Source organism: Ovis aries, chromosome 1 (genome assembly GCF_016772045.2).
Source record: "Ovis aries strain OAR_USU_Benz2616 breed Rambouillet chromosome 1, ARS-UI_Ramb_v3.0, whole genome shotgun sequence".
NCBI lineage: Eukaryota > Metazoa > Chordata > Mammalia > Artiodactyla > Bovidae > Ovis > Ovis aries.
The window spans coordinates 17,599,637-17,620,414 of NC_056054.1; the positions used below are offsets into that span (position 1 = coordinate 17,599,637).

Genomic DNA, 20,778 nt, shown 5'->3' on the forward strand with positions numbered 1-20,778 from the left:
CATGGCTGGGAGGCAGGACTTTTAGGTTCTAATCCCCTACACATTACCTCATACAGACCAGTGACTTTCCTTCTCTGAGCTTCAATTTTCATGGCTGTAAAAGAGAGTAGGAACCTGGAAATGTTGGCCTTGAAGGCCTCTTGTGACTTAGAGAGCAGTGAAGTGACCAAAACCAGCATCAGTGACTCCCTCAGGACTTAGCCCATGACAAGTGCTCAGTGAGTTTCTGTCTCCATCACTGTCGTCGTCTGTAAAACAGGGACCATTACACCTCCCTCCCAGGTGTGTTGGGAGGACCTGATGAGAAAATATACATCAAAGTGCTTTGTGTGCAAGGCTGTCCCAGAGGACTGCTAAGATGCTCTTGATCATTATACCATCAGCAACTGCTACCATTTCCCTCAGCTCCCTCCCCAGACATAAACCCAGAAACTTTCTAGGACACCAGTCTTAGCAAAGGAGAGCTAATTCCCAAGGAACCCCTCCCAGAAGCATTCTTAGCCTGGGGCTAATTACAGAGTCCCTGGATATTAGGACTGCCACAGCCCTAGCTTTTCCCGTCTTGCAGCCCACCCTCTTCTCCTTGAGGCCTGCAGGGCCACCTGGCTCAGAATTCAGCGTCCAGAGTCCAGTCTTGCCCCTCATACCAACCACCCCCATCCCCCGGCCCAGCCCCACTGGTGGTCACAACCAGCTCCAGGACAGCAGGGAGGATTTCAGTTAGAGTTCAGGTACAGCCATTAGTTTAGACATAAGCACTGAAGCCTGTGATACTGTGGACACAGCCCTAGCCCAAGAGGTTCGTAACAGGGCTCTGTTGCTGGCTCTCCCACTATCTAGCTGCATGGTCTTTGCCAAATCCCTCGTTTCTTCCAGATCGTATCACTTACCTGGAGTACGGAGAGTAGATGGATAGTAGGACCAAGCTTGACAGTCTTTTAAGTAATTCTGTCATTTAAAGAGTCAGAATGGCATGAGTTTCATCTTATCTTTGATCCTAGATTGCTTCTGACTTCAGGCAAGTCACTGCACCTCCCTGGGCCTCAATTTCTTCATCTAGCAAATGGACAAATGGGTCCTGCATGGGCTATCTCTTCAGAGCTGAAGTGAGGGTCAATGACATGGGGAAAGAGGAGTCAGGGCCTGGCTCAGGGAAGAGTTGGTTATCATTGCCATTCTGGTTCTGAAGAAAAGGATTAACAAGGCAAGTTTTTATCTGTCCTGAGTTCTAGGTCCAACTCCCTCTCTTCCCTGAATCTCTAGGCCCATCAGGCTGGAGGACATATGTGTGTGTGTGGGGGGGGCGGCGTGGTAAGGAAGTTGGGGTACAGGAGAAGATGCCCACAGGGCAGTCCTCTGAGACTGTAGTTGAGTCTGAGGAAGAGCTGACAGTTGCAGGGAGCTTTGGGATCAGAGTCCCCTGCCTCCGCCTCATGAAGAACCAGAAGAACCTGGATGGAATGCTCAGGTATTTCTGACTTCAGGGACAGTTCAGGGGCACACAGTGGATCAGAGATGCCATGAAGGAAGGAGTGTGTCCTCTCCCTGTAAGATGTGATTCCGGGAAGAAGGAATGGGAAGGGGGATCAGGAAGTAGACACAGGGAGGGGATTAACTTTCATGAAGTGGTTATTCTGTGCTGAGCATCAGGCTCACGTGGGCCATCACTGGAGCTGCATCATCACCTGTGAGAGAAGAAAAGAGTCTTCCGCATTTTAGAGAAATGGAAACTGAATCTTGCCTCAGAAGACAGAGCCAAGTGGGGTAGCGGTGGCCTCCATGTGCTTCTGGGCTCCTCCTGTTATCAGCCTTTCTGATCTTGTTTGGACAAGTTCCTTACCCTTTCTGACACTGTTTTCTCATCTGTCAAATCCTTGCCTCCCAAGGCCTGTGCAAAGTAGGCTCTGAGTGCGCTTGGCCTTCATCCCTAAAGGTGGGAGCCAGTGGGGCCTGGGAGCTCCCTGAGTGCAGAGCTGGTCTTCCACGTGCTCTGCATAAGAAGGCCTCGACCATGGTCGGCCCTGCTGAGGGCTGTGAGGAGGCTGGCGAGGGTCCAGAGGACAGTGTCAGGGCCAGGCAAGAGGACTGGGCTGAGAGGGTCTGAGCTGCTGAGCTGGGCTCCTCCTGGATGAAGGTTGCTCATTGCCGGCTCCCCCAACCACTGCCAATAGCAGAGTGGGAAGCCTCCAGCACTAGGTCACCCTGAGACGTCTGGCTTCTTAGGACTCAGGACTGGAAGCAGCGGTGTGCTGGTTAACACCTAACAATCTACCCTGGGAGGGGAGGGAGGAGTTCAGAGTTGTATTGTTTTCTGGTTTCTGTGTTGGGTAGATATACCCATCGTGGCCAGATGTCAAGCAAACAAGATGTCACTGAACTCAGAGGCAGGGAGGGATTATGGAGCTCTTCATTATTAGAGCATTTCCATTATCAAAATCCCGTGGTGCAGACAACTTCTAAAACGCATGAAACAAATGTTTGCCTTTTGTAGTCGAATGATCAGGATGTGAAGAATTTTGAGCTTTTGTTTCTACCATTTTTGTTTGCTTGTTTGTTTCATTTTATAAACTGATTTTTCATTTCTTTTTTCACTCCTGACTATTAAGATTTAATTGACATATAACTATGTGTAACTTTAAGGAGTACAATGAGTGAATGGATACACTCACATATTGTGAAACAGTTACCACAATAAGGTTAATTTAAGCATTCCTTCACTTCACCATTACATGTGGTTGCTATTTTGGTGTAAAACTTTACTCTTATAGCAACTTTCCAGTGTACAATAGAATATTGTTAACTGGAGCCACTATGCTGCTGGTTAGATCCGCAGGACTTACTATCTTTGTGCCCTTTGAGCAACCCCTCTCCATTTCCCAACCCCCGCAACCTGCCCCCAGCTCCTGGCACCCGTACGCTACTCTGTTTCTAGAAATTTTCTGTTTTTAGATTCTACACGTAAGTGAGATCATACAGTGTTTGTCTTTCTATGCCTGACTTAGTTCAGTTAGCATAGTGCTTTCAAGGTCCATTGATTTTTGTTTTTAACATACTTGACTTAATTATAGTTTATATACTCAACTTCAGTAATGATCTCGTTTAACACCATCCCACAGCATTTCTGAAAAGTCAGTGCGTGACTCTGATGACCTGTGGCTGACTGAGAGGGACCTCTGAGCCCAAACTCTCTTCCTGAAGGGATGGGGAACCGAGGCACAGACAGAAGGCAGGATGGGAGCTCAGTCATGGGCGGCATAGGCAAGACTCGTGAAGGAGTTTCACCACGTTGTCTCATTGACTTCTCTCAGCAACCCCAGAAAGCTGGGTTATTAAGATATTATTCCTGTCATTTTCCGGAGGTGAAAATGGAGGCAGAATAACAGCAAGTTTAAGAGAACGAGCACTAGAACATGACAGATCCTGATTCAGATTCTCTCTGTGCCCTTAGAAGACACGAGTCCTTGGGCAGCTTCTTGTCTCCACTGGCCCTCGACTTCCTTGGATGGAACATGAAGCTGATGCTGCTTTCCAGATACCTTTTGCCAGGACCTGGTTCAAGATCTGCATAAGGTGTGTGCTCCATGGTGGACTCATAAGTATCATCATGTCCAAGCTGTTCTGCAGAATGGAGGAAGATTTTGATTTGCCCCAGGTGGTTCAATAAGGAATAGGGATTTGACTCATTCTTGGTCTAATTGACAAGTTGGACATGGGGTTTAGAAGGTAAGAGGGAAATCGGCATGAGACCTTCAGTTCTTGTCATCTGTACAAAGTGACCAGGTATAACAGCCTCTCCCCTGAGCCAGTCATATCCCTCAGAAGGCTGGAAAAGGAAATAGACAGGTCACTATGCCTCCCCAACCAGGGTGTGGTTTTCTCTTGCTCTGTCCACATGGTCCTCTTCCTTGTGGGGTTCTTGTTGACAACAGTGAGAGAATTCCATCTTCGCATCCCCAGGGACAGGGACGGTAGTAGCAGGTGGCAGAAGGATGGCCCTCCCCTTGCTCTCCCAGAAAAACCTGGTAAGGAGGCAGGACCATAAAGCCTCAGCAGCTTGGCCCATTGGGAGGAGCCTGGATTGGCTGAGGCTCCCTCTCTCTGCACCTGAGAATCTGACAGCCAAGGCCTTCAGGAGCCAGGGCTGGCCAGGTCAAGTGCAAGGAGCTGAGCAATGGAGAGAAGGCAGGGGATTCAGCCTTCCATCTCTCAGAAGCCTAGAACTTTTCTGGAGACTGGGCTGCCTGGAATCCTGGCTCACTGGACTCAGTTGCCCTGGGCACTTCCTGTTCAGTCTCTTTCCCTTAAGAACAAGTGACAGTCTCTCTGTGACCTGTGAATGCCTGAGGGGTGAGGTGGTCCCTGTGCCTGGGGCTAGGGGTGGGATCCAGGCATCTGTGGGGCCTGGAGTTCAGCGGTAGCAAGACCATCCAGCCACTGGATCCTCTCTGTGCTTCTGCCCCAACATCCCTCCAGGCACCTCCCACATTCCTTACTCTTCTTTCTTCCCCACCTCACATCCCATTCTTTCTTCCTAGACCTCCTTCTTTCTTCCATTTGTTCATGTAGTAAGTATGTATGGATGGTTGGTCTGTTCCAAACCACGTTCTAGGAGCTAGAAACAGAAAATGAATAATTTCCTGAGCTTCAGGTCTCCAAGTTCAGCTAAGAGACATTATGAAAGGACAATGATGGTTATGTTGGGAGAAGCCTGCAACAGTGACATCAGGACCACAATGATTAGTTCCCACTCCCCTGTCCCCTAGAGATCTGGGCTGTTGTGAATTAAGGCCCGATCTCCTACATTGTAGGCAGATTCTTTGCCATCTGAGCCACCAGGGAAGCCTATATATATAGAGATATATAATTATATATCTCTCTATATATAATTTTATGTAATTCTATGTGGTATATATGATTATACCAAGATATATAATTTATCTTTTTTTTTCTCTATGGCTAGTGCTTTTTGCATCCTGTTTAAGAAATTTCTGCCTATTACAAAGCGGCATAGATATGTTTTTGTGTTTGATTCTAAAAATTTATTGTTCTGTCTTTACCATTTAAAGCTACAGTATATCTGGAATTAGCTTTTGTGTACCATGTGAGGTAGGATTTAATGAATTTTTTTGCCTGTGTGAGTATCTGCAGGATCCATCAGAATATGTTGAAAAGACCATGCTTTCCCCATTGCATTGTAGAACCAGCTTTGTCATGAAACAGATGGCTCTATATTCACAGGTCTGTGATGGACTCTATTTCGTTCCATAAATATTATCTCCAGTTTATTTTTCTGCCAATGTCATGCTACCTTAGTTATTGCAGATTTACAGTAAGTGTTGAAAGTTGCTCAGTCACGTCTGACTCTTTGCAACCCCATGGAATTCTCTAGGCCAGAATACTGGAGTGGGTACCCTTTCCCATCGCCAGGGGAATCTTTCCAATCCAGGGATCAAACCCAGGTCTCCTGCATTGCAGGTGAATTCTTTACCAGTTGAGCAACAGGGAAGCCCAAGAATACTGGAGTGGGTAGCCTATCCCTTCTCCAGGGGATCTTCCCAACCCAGGAATCAAACTGGGGTCTCCTGCATTGCAGGCAGATTCTTTACCAACTGAGCTATCAGGGAAGCCCTATAGTAAGTGTTAATATCTGGTAAGTCCTTCAGGTTTTGTTTTATCCTTCAAGATTCTTTAGAATTTCCATATAAATGTTACAACCAACATGTCAGTTTTCTGTGGAAAAAAATTGTTGAGGTTTACATGGGAACTGAATCAATAAATCAATTATACATATTGATAATGTTGAATTGTCCTACATACCCCTCATGCACGAACATGGCATATTCCTCCATTTACTTGGCTCTACCTTTATTTCTCTAAATAATGTTTTTCTACACGTATTTTATTAAAGTTATTAATACATGTTTGTTTTTTTAAAATGCTCTTATAAGTAATTTTCTAGCTCCTGGTATAGAGAAAGATGTTGGATTTTTGTATACTTATTAATTCCAATTTCTCTTTGGGTTTGTAAAAATTTTCTGCCTTACAATTAGGTGTTCTGCAAATAATGATTGTTCTTCCTTTCCAATCCTTTGGTCTTTTGCTTATTTTTCTTGACTTATCTCACTACCTAGGACCACTAATACAATAGTCAAAAGAAATAGTAATAGTGAACATTTTTGTTTCACTTTAGTGTTAGAGAGTAAGTTATCAGTGTTTCACCAGGCAGTATGATAGTTGCTGTAGGCTGCTTCTTCTTTACTGGAGATAATATTTATTATTAAGGAATTTCTTACATTAAGAAAGTTCTCTTCTATTTCTACTTCGCTAAAAAGTTTGTTTATAATCTTTATTGATGGTTGACTTTTTTTTTTTAACCAGATGCTTTTTCTATATCTAAGTTAATCACATAATTTTCCTACTTTACTTCCTGTAATCAGATGAATTACATTGTTTGCTAAATAAACCTTGAATTCTTATAATAAACCCAATCTGATTATGATATATAATCCTTTTTAATATATTGCTAAATTAAATTTGCTAATCTGTTGTAAAGGAATCTCGCAGCAGTCCCCACGAGAGAGATTCATTTATGCTTTTTCCTTCTTATATGTTTTATTTTTCGTATTGCGTTTATACTGCTGCTGCTGCTAAGTCGCTTCAGTCATGTCCAACTCTGTGCCAACTAGTCTTATGAGTTGGTTAATATTCACTTTTTTTATGCTTTGAAAGAATTTGTTATGATTACTATTATTCCTCTCTTAAATGTTAGAAAAATTCACAGGTAAATCTATCTTGAGTCTAGAGTTTTCTTTCTAGGAAAGTTTAAAATTATAGATTCACTTTTTTGGAAACATAGTGGATTCTTCTGATTTTTTCTTCTGAAGTTTTCAGAAGAACTTCTGAGTTCTTGTTTGTCAGCTTTGGTAATTTGTGTTTTCATTTGTCCATTTTGTTTCATTATCAAATCTATTGTTATAAAATTGTTTGTAATTTTAAAAATTAGCTTTAAAATGACAGTAGAATGTATAGTAATGGTCCCCTCTTCATCCCTAATGATGGTGACTTGTGTTTTATATAATTTTCTTTATTAGTCTTGCTAATAATTTACAAATAATTTCAAAAAGTGAACTTCAGGCTCCGTCAGTTTTTATTTATTGTAGTTTTGTTTACTATTTCCTTGTTTTATGCTCTTATCTTTATTATTTCCTTCTTTCAACTATCTTTTGGTCTTGATTTAGGACTTCTTTTCTAGTTTCTTGAGATGAAGGTTTAGTTGTTTAATTTTTAGCCTTTTAAGCATATTCTAACATATGCATTTAAGACTATAGACTTTCTCCTAAGGTCTGATAATGTTATTTACATCATTATTTATTTTAACATATACTAATTTCCATTTTGCTTTTTTCTATCCCATAAATTATTTAGAAGTATATGCTATAATAATTTTGAATGAGTCTGGTACTTACCTGTTATATTTACTTTGACTTCTAGCTTATCTCATGCTTAAGAGTATACTCTGAATGATTCTCACCCTTTGGATTTTTTTGAATTTACACTTATGATGTAGCACACAGTCAATTTCTATAAATGTTTCATGAAGCTACAAAGTTTCTTTTGGTTAATGTTTGCAGGACAATTTTTCTTCCTGGAGTGTCTTCACCTTATATTAAGGTGTATTTCAAAAAGAAATACAACTTTATTGAGATATAATTGATGTAACATTGTTAAGTTGAGCAACATGTTATTTAGACATATTTACATGTTGCAGAATGAGCAAATACTATTTCTGGTGGATAACATGTAGGTTTTTAAAACTCCATTTGAAAATAACCTTTGATGAAAATATTTAGTCCTTTTGCATTTAAAGTGATTAACTACATACTAAATTCCACTATTTTCTATTGACTTACCTATTTTATATTTGATCTTTTTCCTCACTCAAAAGAGCATTATTCTGGATTGTTGAATATTTTATTAGTTCATTTGCTCCTATTTTAGGTTGTTGGCTATATGTTATTTATTCTTTTATTTATTTTCCTAGATATGTTAATATAAATCTTTGACTAATCACAGTCTAATGCAAGTGGTTCATTTTACCACTTTTCCAATTATGCTAAATATTTAGAACACTAACTCTACTTACCCCTTCTATTTCTTGTTCTTTTGTTCTTTGCCATATCTTATCTTTGATTTGTTTTAAATCCCACAAAATTTTATTATTGATTTGCATTCATTATTAATACATATTTATCCTTTCCCTGAGGGGCTCTTCATTTCTTTTTGCATTCTTGTGTTTCAGACACTTTCTTTCTGTGTGAAGAACTCCCTTTTAAATGATCTCATATTTTGTTTGTCTGAAAAAGTTTTTATGTAACATCAAAAATTATTTTTTAAAACTTTTTTTGGAAATGACTTAACCATCGAAGAAGCTGAAAGCTACATAGAAATCCTGTATGTCCCTAATACTTGGATTTATTGATTTTTAGCAGTTATTATTTTAATTTTCAGAACTTTCTGAGAATCATTTACAAATATCATGTTCCTTTACCCTCTAGTTCTTCAGAGAATAGTTCCCAACATGTAAGAGAACAGGATATTCTCTTACGCGCATCTGTGCTAAGTCACTTCAGTTGTATCTGACTTAGTGCGACCCTTTGGGCCATAGCCTGCCAGACTGCCAGACTCCTCTGTCCATAGGATTCTCCAGGCAAGAATGCTGGAGTGGGTTGCCATGCCCTCCTCCAGGAGATCTTCCCAACCCAGGAACTGAACCCTGTCTATTACACCTCCTGCATCTACCACTAGTGCCACCTGGGAAGCCCATTCTCTTATATAGTAGTTATCAAACACAGGGAGTTTAACACTGATGCGCTTATCTAAACTAATCTAATTCATATTCCAGTTTTATATTTGTAGCATTCCCCCTGGCAGGTCTACTTTTGCATTAGCTGTTATTTTTTTAATTGCCTTGTGTCTATTATACATTCTTAGCCTTCTTTGTCTTTCAGGATAGTTATTTTTTAAAGATCAGAAGCTAATTACTTTATAGGATATTCCTCAGTGTAGGTTTCTATGATGTTTTCTCATGATTAGATTCAGATTTTGGTTTTTTTTTTTTTTGGCTGAAAATATGTTGGTAATATATTGTTAGATTTTCACATATGAAGACACATAATGTCTATCTGCTCCTTATTGGTGACATTAATTTTAATCACTCAGTTAAGATGTTGTCCAGTTTTTCCTTGATAGCTACCACTTTTTACTTTTGTAATTAATAATTACTTTATGGATAGATGTCTTATAACTGTGTAAATTCTATTCCTTATCAAATTCACCCCCCATAGATTTAGCATCTGCATCAGTTAGGATCCTGGCGGAAGACAGAACACAACAGTAATGTGAACAGGGAAAATTTAATACATAGAATTTTAACTGGTAAAATGTAGATGACTGCTGAAAGGGATAAAAGAGAAGCCTCTGAGAGCCAGAAGTAGGAATATATATATATATATATATATATATATATATATATATATATTTATATATAAAGGAGCTTCTACCTTGTAGCTTAAGAAGAATACACAGGGCCTAAGGATTTAGAAGATACTTCCCTCCTTCCTCCTGCTCTTCTATCTTCCTCCACCAGAGAAAAAAAGACTGAGCTCAAACTTTTTCAAAGAGAGTGTGACTGCCACAAGAATACAGTCTGTTACTGGGAGTAGGGATGGAGCCACAGGCCAGAGTGCTCCTAGAAGTAGCCACCGGGTGGGGAGAGTGTGTGTAGCCTGAGTAGGGAACATGACTGGTCCACACCAGCCAGCTGGCTCTCCGCCTGAGTAACTAAGGAAGGAGAATTGAAGTCCCAAACTAAGTGCCTTCCTGCTGCCATCATCTCATTGCCCTGGTGTCTCCCTCTCTTGGAAATGCCTCCCATTGTCATCTTCTAAAGAGACAAGTTTACAGGGTAAGGAGAAGCTTGTAGCACATCCAGACAGATGATCTCTAAGGCAGAGGGGAAGGCCATTTCTGCAGGGTTGGGGGCTGGAGTGGAGAGCTGTAAACTGATTGTTGCTAGACATTTGAGCGACCAGTTTGTCCACTGAGGGGTGGGGAGTAAGACTGGGGAGATTGCAAATGGGCATTTACTACTAAGTAGGGTTTTAAGGCATTGTGTTAATATGAGATGCTTCATATATATCACCCCAACTCTTCCTAAAACCCCTGAGAGATGAGTGTTATTCAGTTCAGTTCAGTTCAGTTCATTTGCTCAGTTGTGTCCGACTCTTTGCGACCCCATGGACTGCAGCATGCCATGCCTACCTGTCCATCACCAGCTCCTAGAGTGTTATTAGCCACGTTTGATGCAAAGAGCTGACTCATTTGAAAAGACCCTGATGCTAGGAAAGATTGAGGGCAGGAGGAGAAGGGGACGACAGGATGAGATGTTTGGATGGCAACATCAACTCAATGGACATGAGTTTGGGTAAACTCTGGGAGCTGGTGATGGACAGGGAGGCCTGATGTGCTGCAGTTCATGGGATCGCAAAGAGTCAGACACGACTGAACGACTGAATGGAACTGAACTGAATAGATGAGGAGCCTAAGGCTCAGAGTGGTTAAGTGACTGCAAGGCACTAGATGAGCAGTGGGCTCAAAATTAAAATCCTAGAGCTTCTGCCTCCAGATCTTACTAAACTGTCATATTTTAGGTGCTATTTAAATGCGTATCATTCTCCTATAGGTCCATCATGTGGATGCCTCCAGGGCAGAACCAAAGCTGGGTTTCTGAATTTATCCTGCTTGGCTTCTCCAGTGACCCCACGACCAACAGGACCCTCTTCGGTGCCTTCCTTCTTCTTTTCCTGAGCTCAGTCCTTGGCAATGGGCTCATCATCACCCTGATGTGCCTGGACACGCATCTCCACACTCCCATGTACTTCTTCCTCTGTATCCTCTCCCTGCTGGATATGGGCTGTGTCACCACCACTGTGCCCCAGATGTTGGTGCATCTTCTTTCTCGATCTCAGACCATCTCCTTTGCTGGTTGTTGGCTACAGATGTACATGTTTGGTGCACTGGCCCTGACTGAGGGTTTTTTCCTTGTAGTTATGGCCTTTGACCGGTATGTGGCCATCTGCTATCCACTGCGTTATACTGTCATCCTCAGCTGGGGCCTATGCACACGACTGTCAGCTGGGACCTGGGCCTGTGGTTTCTTTTCCTCTCTGATCCACACTTTTTTCACCATGAGGCTGCCATACTGTGGGCCCAACATGGTCAACCACTACTTCTGTGAAGGCCCTTCAGTACGAAATTTGGCTTGCATGGATACTAATGTCATTGAAATGGTGGATTCGGTCATCAGTGTCTTGATGGTTGTTGCCCCACTCTTGCTCATAGTGGCCTCCTACATCCGTATTGCCCAGACCATTTTCAAGATTAAGTCTGTGCAGGCCCGCTGCAAGGCTTTCTCCACCTGCGCTTCCCACCTGACTGTGATCACGTTCTTCTATGCTCCAGCCACCTACATCTACATGAAGCCCAATTCAAGGTATTCCCCTGAGCAAGACAAGCACGTATCACTCTTTTATAATGTCTTCTCTGCCCTCCTCAACCCTGTGGTCTACAGTCTGAGGAACAAGGACATCAAGGTGGCTTTTCTCAAAGTGATGGGGAAGGGTAGAGTGATCTGCTGAATTAGGAGACAGGCAGAATCTAAGGTAGAATGCCCAATGTTGAGAAAATGTGGAGTATCTATAATGTATGAAACCAACATTATACATGTGAACCAGTGTAGTATTTGGTCAGTTGAACAAAGGTGGGAAATGAAACTAACATAGCTATCTTGATCAACTTGCTACATTATGGTGCAATGAGAAATAGCTCCCTAGTCTTAGTGGCTTACAACAGTGAAAGTTCATTTATTGTTCATTTTCCATGTCAGTTGTAAGTAGACTGTGATCTTCTGCCATTTGATTCTTGGATCCAGCCTGAAGGAGGAGGTCTTATATGGAAATGCCAGTCTTATGACTGAGAAAAAGGAATAATGGCTGAAATATTAATACATGATTTGTATTAATATTCTCAAATATTAGTTAGTGTTTTAATTCATGTTTCCCTTAAAATGTTTTTGAATTAGAGGATAATTATTTTACAATATTGTGATGGTTTCTGCCATACATCAACATGAATTGGTTATAGGTATACATATGTCCCCTCCCTCTTGAACCTGCCTCCCACCTTCCTCCCTAATGTTTTAATACGTTTTTTTGAAGAATCTGATAGAATAATCAGAAAAACAATAGAATAATATGTTATACAACAGGTTACTGCAAAGAATATACAGCATGGAACCATGTGAGTAAAATATGTATGCATAGGAGAAAAAAACTTATGGCAATATCCTATATAAAATTATATTTTGTCATTGTTCAGTCACTAAGTCATGTTTGACTCTTTGTGACCCCATGAATTGCAGCACCCCAGGCTTCATTGTCCTTCATTGTCTCCTGGAGTTTGATAAAACTCATGTCTGTTGAGTTGGTGATGCTATCTAACCATCTTATCCTGTTCTGTCTTCCTGCCCCCAATCTTTCCCAACATCAGGGTCTTTTTCAGTGAGCTGGCTCTTTTCATGAGGTGGCCAAACTTCAGTTTTAACAACAGTCCTTCCAGTGAATATTCAGGGTTGATTTCCTTTAGGGCTGACTGGTTTGGTCTCCTTGCTGTCCAAGGGACTCTAAAGTCTTCACCAGCACCACATTGTGAAAGCATCTTTCAGTTCAGTTCAGTTCAGCTCACTTCAGTCGCTCAGTAGTGTCAACTCTTTGTGATCCCATGAATCACAGTATGCCAGGCCTCCCTGTTCATCACCAACTCCCGGAATTCACTCAAACTCATGTCCATCAAGTTGGTGATGGCATCCAGCCATCTCATCCTCTGGCATCCCCTTCTCCTCCTGCCACCAATCCCTCCTAGCATCAGAGTCTTTCCGATGAGTCAACTCTTCGTGTCTTTCAGTTCAGTTCAGTTGCTCAGTCATGTCCGACTCTTTGCGACCTCATGAATCGCAGCATGCCAGGCCTCCCTGTCCATCACCAACTCACGGAGTTCACTCAGACTCACGTCCATGGAGTCAGTGATGCCATCCAGCCATCTCATCCTCTGTCATCCCCTTCTCCTCCTGCTCCCAATCCCTCCTAGCATCAGAGTCTTTTCCAATGAGTCAGCTCTTCGCATGAGGTGGCCAAAGTACTGGAGTTTCAGCTTCAGCATTATTCCCTCCAAAGAAATCCCAGGGCTGATCTCCTTCAGAATGGACTGGTTGGGTCTCCTTGCAGTCCAAGGAACTCTCAAGAGTCTTCTCCAACACCACAGTTCAAAAGCATCAATTCATCGGCACTCAGCTTTCTTCACAGTCCAACTCTCACTTTCATACATGGCCACTGGAAAAACCATAGTCTTGCCTAGACGGACCTTTGTTGGCAAAGTAATGTCTCTGCTTTTGAATATGCTATCTAGGTTGGTCATAACTTTCCTTCCAAGGAGTAAGCATCTTTTAATTTCATGGCTGCAGTCACCATCTGCAGTGACTTTGGAGCTCAAATAAATAAAGTCTGACACTGTTTCCCCATCTATTTCCATCTTTAGGGGTAGGTAAAATTATACTTTTTATGTTACAAAATTTTTAGAAATCAAGATGCCTCACTATTTAAATGGAGGTATAAAAATTGGTCTTTAGTTATTTAATTTCATTCTCTAATATATTTACACTGAGTCTATTCAAGTGTGAATGGGCTTCCCTTGTAGCGCAGCTGGTAAAGAATCCGCCTGCAGTTCTTCAATTCCACATTCTTCAACGTGGGAGACCTGGGTTAAATCCCTGGTTCGGGAAGATCCCGTGGAGAAGGGAAAGACTACCACTCCAGTATTCTGACCCGGAGAATTCCATGGATTTTATAATCCATGGGGTCACAAAGAGTCGGACATGACTGAGTGACTTTCACTTTCACTTTCATTCAAGTGTGAATGGATGTATGGTGATGATTACAAAGGAAAATATAGAGACAGGGAACATTTCTCCCAACTTCCAAACAGGAAGGCACAAGAGAAGGTATTATTTTCTTTGTGAATTGAAGTGTAGTTGATTTGGGCTTCCCTGGTGGCTCAGATGGTAAAGAATCTGCCTACAATGCAGGAGACCTATGTTCAATCCCTGGGTTGGGAAGATCCCCAGGAGGAGGGTATGGCAATCCACTCCAGTATTCTTTCCTGGAGAATCCCCATGGACAGAGGAGCCTGGTGGGCTACAGTCTATGGGGTCACAAAGAGTCGGACATGACTGAGTGACTAAGCACAGCACACAGTTGATTTACAACGCTGTGTTAGTTTCAGGTATACAACAAACTGATCCATTTATATGCATGTAGGTATAAGTCTACTCTTTTTCAGATTCTTTTCTTTTATATGTTACTATAAGATATTGAATACAGTTCCCCATGCTATAAGTAGGCCCCTGTTGGGTATCTATTTTATATATAGTAGTGGGCATACATTGATTCCAAGATCTATATTTATCTTTTTCCCCTGACCTTTACCCTTTGGTAAAGATAAGTTTATCTTCTGTGTCTGTGAGTCTATTTCTGTTTTGTAAATATGCTTATTTACATAATTTTTTGGATTCCACTATCAGTGATATCATATAATATTTGTCTTTGTGTGACTTACTTCAATTAGTATGGTACCTCCTAAGCTTCTGCTCAAAAGTGACACACATCTCCTTGCTCACATCCTACTGGCCAAAAAAGTCCTATGCTTAAGCCTGATGGCAAAAGGGCGGGAAGTATTTTCCTCCCACAGAAAACTGATGCAGGTCACGTGGCGGTCGGGATGGACGTGCATTCCTTCTACAGTGAGAGGAGCAAATAAAGGGGGAAATAATATAACCTAGTGGCACTGGAACCAATGGGATACATGCAATCAACATGGAACCCAGTACCTGTGAGTGACGTGGTACATGGACACAGTAAACCGTCAAGGTAAGGTAAGCAATAAAGTGGTATTTATTTACAAGTGGTACATGTAGGCAATAAGTATCTGTGGCCAACACTTTGAAAATCAAGTCACTAGTCAATACTCTGAAAAAGCTGGCTTAAAACTCAACATTCAAAAAACTAAGATCATGGCATCCGGTCCCATCACTTCATGGCAAATAGATGGGGAAACAATGGAAACAGTGACAGACTTTATTTTCCTGGGCTTGAAAATCACTGCAGATGGTGACTGCAGCCATGAAATTAAAAGATGCTTGCTCCTTGGAAGAAAAGCTACAACCAACCTTGACAGTATTATTAAAAGGCAGAGACGTTACTTTGCCACCAAAGGTCCATCTAGTCAAACCTATGATTTTTCCAGTAGTCATGTATGAATGTGAGTGTTGAACCAAAAAGAAAGCTGAGCACTGAAGAACTGATGCTTTTGAACTGTGGTGTTGGAAAAGACTCTTGAGAGTCCCTTGGACTGCAAGGAGATCATACCAGTCCATCCTAAAGGAAATCAGTCCTGAATATTCATGGGAAGGACTGATGCTGAAGCTGAATATTTCCAATATTTTGGCCACCTGATGTGAAGAACTGATTCACTGGAAAAGACCCTGATGCTGGGAAAGATTGAAGACAGGAGGAGAAAGGGATGGCAGACAGTGAGATGGTTGAATGGGATCACTGACTTAAAGGACATGAGTTTGAGCAAGCTCTGGGAGTTGGTGATGGACAGGGAAGCCTGACATGCTGCAGTCCATTGGGTGGCAAAGAGTCGGACATGACTGAGCGACTGAACTGAACTGAATCAATACTCTGTAATGGTCTTTATGGGAAAAGTTTCTAAAAAATAGTAGATACATTTATATGTATAACTGATTCACTTTACTATGTACCTGAGACCAACACATTATAAATCGATTATACTCAGATAAAAATTTATATTTAAAAAAAGGAAAATTAAGCCAGTGGTATACAAGATCAAAGTAACCCATGGGTTGGACTTGGTGCATGGATCCAATACAGTTCATGGGGCTGACATGATCTATGCATCATCTTGTGGAAGGACACAGAACTTGACATTAATTGACCTGGGTTCTAGTCCCAACCTTGCTAACTTCTTTTGTTACTTAAGGCAACAAACTTCCTTTCTCTGGATCTCACTTTACGGAACACCTCAAGTCGAAAGGTCTTTAAGACATCTGTGTCTCTAAAATTCTGTCACAGTAGGTGGAGTGATGTGAAATTTCTGTGAATTCACTTATGAATCTTGTGTGATTCTTCTCACAAAAAAAACTTGTGAATCTTCTGTGAACCCTAAAATATATTAGAAAAGCATAGAAGAATAAATGTTATTGCTTGGGTGCAGCCCACTTGGGGCTCTGAGCCTCAGACTTAGCATGGGCATCCAACTTTCTTTCATGCATCATTGGTGACCCAGATTTTGGGATGAGTCAATTTCAGTATTTCTTGAGCATTCATTAAGAGGGATCCAACCGGTACCAGGCCCCATGGAAACCAAGACAGATACATAGAGAGGTTTACAGTCATGAAATTATAATATCGAAACTAATGAAGGTGCCACAGTGACCTGTGGAGACTGATGGCCTCATAGGAGGGAGACTCTCAGTGGGTGCCAGACACTAGGAACCAGGCTACACCTCACCCCACCCCCATCACCACTGCACATCTCCGCACTTTGTGCTCTCCCCAGAGCTTAACATCAGGGAGAGAGGAAGCAAAACCTGAGAAGTCTCTTTTTCTCCCTCAGCAGCTAACCCTGGTTACCCCTTTAAAAAAATTGGAATATAATTGCTCTGAAATGTCATGCTAGTTTCTTTTATTTCTCCAACCAGTGGAATAATAGGCCAAAATAGAAATTAAGCTTAGCTACTGAAAAATGAAGTTGTAGACCTCTTAGGAAACAAATAGTGTTCTATGGATATAGAGAAAATGCCAAGAGCTGACATCTAAGGTCTTGGTCAGGAATTCAGATGTAGCATACTTGAGGATGAGTGTCACCCAAAGAGAGCCAGGAGAAGGGCATTTCTGGCAAGAGGACTCCAGGTACAAAGGCCCCAAGTCCGGAAAGGACTTTGCATTGTCTGCAGCTCTGGAAGAAGGCTCATGTGGTCACAGGCAAGTGAGCAGGAGAGGCAGAGATAACATTGAGAAGTAGGCGAAGGACAGTCTTATAGATCTATATGAGAAGTGTTTACTAATTTAAAGTGCAGTGGGAATGCTTAGATTCTTACTGGGGAAGCGAAGGAGATTTATGGGTGATCAGCTCTGCTGTGAGTGTGACTTGAGGTGCCTGGAAAGTGGGTGGGAGAAAAGGTCATTGGGTATGAGGTGGTGGTTAGTCGCTAAGTTGTGTCCAACTCTTGCGACCCCATGGACTGTAGCCCACCAGGCTCCTCTGTCCATGAGATTTTCCAGGCAAGAATACTGGAGTGGATTGCCATTTCCTTATCCAGGGGATTTTCCCGACCCAGGAAACAAACCTGGGTCTCTTGCATTGCAGGCAGATTCTTTACCTTCTGAGCTATGAGGGAAGCCCTAAGAGAATGTTTGGGAACTCATAGGTCAGGAGTGAGGAAAAAGAACTTCCTTCTTGGAGAGCTATAGGGCACGCAGTATCCCAGGGAGAATTCTAGGAAGAGGATGTTGAGAGAGGTGATTGTTGATGGTGGGGTTGATGTTGAGAAGACAGAGAAAACTGGGGAAAGGCAGAAATAGGGATTTGGGCAGTTGAGGGATGAGTAAAGGTTTTAATGACATGTGGGCATCTAGGAATAATGAATGACTAGAGAGCTGTGAACTTTTGGTGGGATTGAAATTTTGCCTCTAGCACTTAGGCACAAATTTGTGTGGTAGTATGGTTCCAAAGCACTTACTGAGAGTTATAACAGGGCTGGGCTGGGTGTTGATTTGAATGGATGTGTTCTGCTGCGTCAATGGTGTGGCAAAGTTCCAGACAGCAGTTCCAGAGGGTTTCAGACAGAAAGTGAAGGGTCCTGTGGGCTGCTGGTGTTCCCTCCATCTGGGGAAAGGATAGGGAGCTATGTGGCTGGTGGAAGGGACTTCCAACTATTGAAAGTTTCCTGCTTTATCTTTGTGGAGAAGGCGGCTGCCTGGATAATGGGGAGGAGGTCTTCCTGGTTTTTGGAGTTCCTTCCAGAAGGTGCAAAGTCTACCTGGTCCCAGGGACCAGGGTATTGGGGAGATGAGTCTTGTGGCTAAAGTGTGATGAGGTTTTATTTTTCTTTCACTTAGGACAGAGAGTAAGAGAGTTTGTAATTCAGGATGATAGATTTTATCTTAAATAGAAGCAACCTTTAAGAACGAGGGATAAGAAATGGAGTAAACAAGAGAGGGTAATACAGTATTTGTAGAGTACCAATGAGGGGGTTGGATTGAAGAGGAACACTCAGTAGAGGAGAGCTAGGCGTAATTTCTGAAGGTGCTAGACTTGATGGGGCAGTGAGTGCGGAGATGCTGAAAGACGTTTTGAGGAAAGAAGTAAGAGCATGTGATGGCTTGGCTTGTAGGTGGAAAGAGGAGAAATCAAGGAAGTTATCAACATTTTAAACTACCTGTACCACTGTCTTTGCTTGCAGTCCACTGATGGGTGCCGTTGATTGTCAACTGTTGTCACCGATCCCTGGCACTGGTGACAGGAAGTCACAGCCCTTGTCCTCATGGAATTTACAGTCCACAAACCAGCCGTTCTTGGGAAGTGTATAGATACTTGGCAGTATATAGTGTATAGATACTTAAGGTTAAAAATGTTATTAATTAATTCTCTGTTAACTTGGACTTTATGAGAGTTGTTGGCTTTTGTTTTATTTTTATTTTTTACTTTTCCCCCTCTTCCCTTGAACAAAGAAAACAGCAAAGTGGGTCATAACACCATTCTGTCTGGTGGGACTCAGATCATCTCTTTGGGGGAAATACTTTGCTGATAAACTGAAATGTCAGCCTCTCCAATTCTTTGTGCCTTTGACCCATTTCTACACTAATGATCTCAAGGTTTCTGACATCATTAAGTTGGCTGGTAGATTGGTAAATGGGCAGACTGGTAAACTACCACTTTTTTGCTGTCTTTTGCTGTGCAAGAAACTTAAGTCCCACAAATCTGCTTTCTCTGTTTGCTGATCCCTATGCAAATAAAATTGCAGACTAGATGAAATGAATAATTTCTTAGGGAAATGTAGATTACCAAAATTGAAACTTTTAAAGAACAGAATGTTTAAACCAGCTAATTTGCATAGGAAAATAAGAAAACAAGAGAAAGCTGTTAAGTAACTACCCCATAACAAGATTCAGACATTGGTGGCGAGAAAGTTTGGGGAGAGGGAGACGTATGTGGATGAACTTCCAAGTGGACATCGGCTGTGTGTGCTGCATGTGACTGTTCATGAAGGGGATCAGCTACAGAGGAGATAAATCAGGTGGAAAAAATGACACGCTCTCTGGATGTCATTCAGGCTTTCTCCCCAGACATTTACTGAATAGGCACGTGAACCAAATGTCCGTGAAGGCAAGGATGGAAGCTGTCCACGTGAGCTCAGTGCATAGACTTCCCTTTTCTGTGGCTGACTTGGCTACCACTGTTGCTGAGTGCTTCTTCTGCAAATAGCAGAGGTCAGCTCTATGGCACCATTCCCCAGGAGAGCAGGCCGCCACCTGATTATATTGGATCTCTTTCATCATGGAGGGGGCAATGATCTGTCTTCATAAGAACAGGTAGATTCTAGATAAGCTTTCCTTCCCCTGATTATAGAACTTTTGCTAGCATCATTATCTATGAAGTCAGAGTGCCCAATCCACTATCAAGGAACCCCCACAGCATTGCATCTGGTCAAAGAACTCATTTTACAGCTTTGGCCTCATAATTATAGACTCAATGGCCTTATGTAACTTCTAACACTTAGAACAAACTGCCCTAACTAAAAGGTGGAATGGCTTATTAAGATTCAGTTATTGCTGTTCATGGCTAACAATGCCTTGAAGGAATAGGCCCCTATCTTACATGCTCCTTTAAAGTGAGCATGGGACTTCCATGGTGGTGCAGTGTGTAAGAATCAGCCTGCCAATGCAGGGGACATAGGTTTGATCCCTGGTCTGGGAATTTTCCACATGCCATGATGGGGCAACTAAACCCGTGAGCCACAACTACCAACCGAGGCCTGCTCTAGAGATGAGCTGCAACTTCTGAGCCTGCATCCCCAACTACTGACACCTGCCAAGCTCTAGGGTCCGAGAGTCACAACTAATGAGCCCCCGTGCTGCAACTGCTGGAGACTGCTCCACGACAGGAGAAGCCTCTGCAATGAAGAGCCCATGCACTGCAGTTAGAGGGTAGCCCCTGCTTTCTGCAACTAGAGAAAGTCTGTGCAACAACGGAGACCCGATGCAGCCAAAAATAATATGAATTTAAAAATTAAGAGTAAGAAATAAAGTGATGAAGTTTATACTTTCAGTCAGTGACTATATGACACTGGTTCTCCCATAGCTAGAATTCATGGACCTGGAAATCAAACAGTGAAACGGGAGCGGATTCTCTTAGTCTTACATCCAATAACTCACAGAATATTTGTTCCCTTTCCCAGGAGCTCTGACCTCTGCTAACTTGGAGATCTTCGTACCCTAGTAGAGAGTGTTTCTGCTGGTAGACAAAACAATGATCTCATTGAATTGCAATTTGACATCATCTTGAGACGTTTGAATATTAAAT

The 20,778-nt window shown here is 42.2% G+C and overlaps 1 protein-coding gene across 1 annotated transcript; it reads left to right on the forward strand.

Moving 5' to 3' along the window:
• The first annotated feature begins 10,748 nt into the window (after window positions 1–10,748).
• LOC101104115 (olfactory receptor 2A5-like) lies at window positions 10,749–11,696 on the forward strand. Its single transcript, XM_012106399.3, has one exon. The coding sequence runs from the start codon at window positions 10,749–10,751 to the stop codon at window positions 11,694–11,696; it is 948 nt and encodes a 315-aa protein (XP_011961789.2).
• The last annotated feature ends 9,082 nt before the right edge of the window (window positions 11,697–20,778 follow it).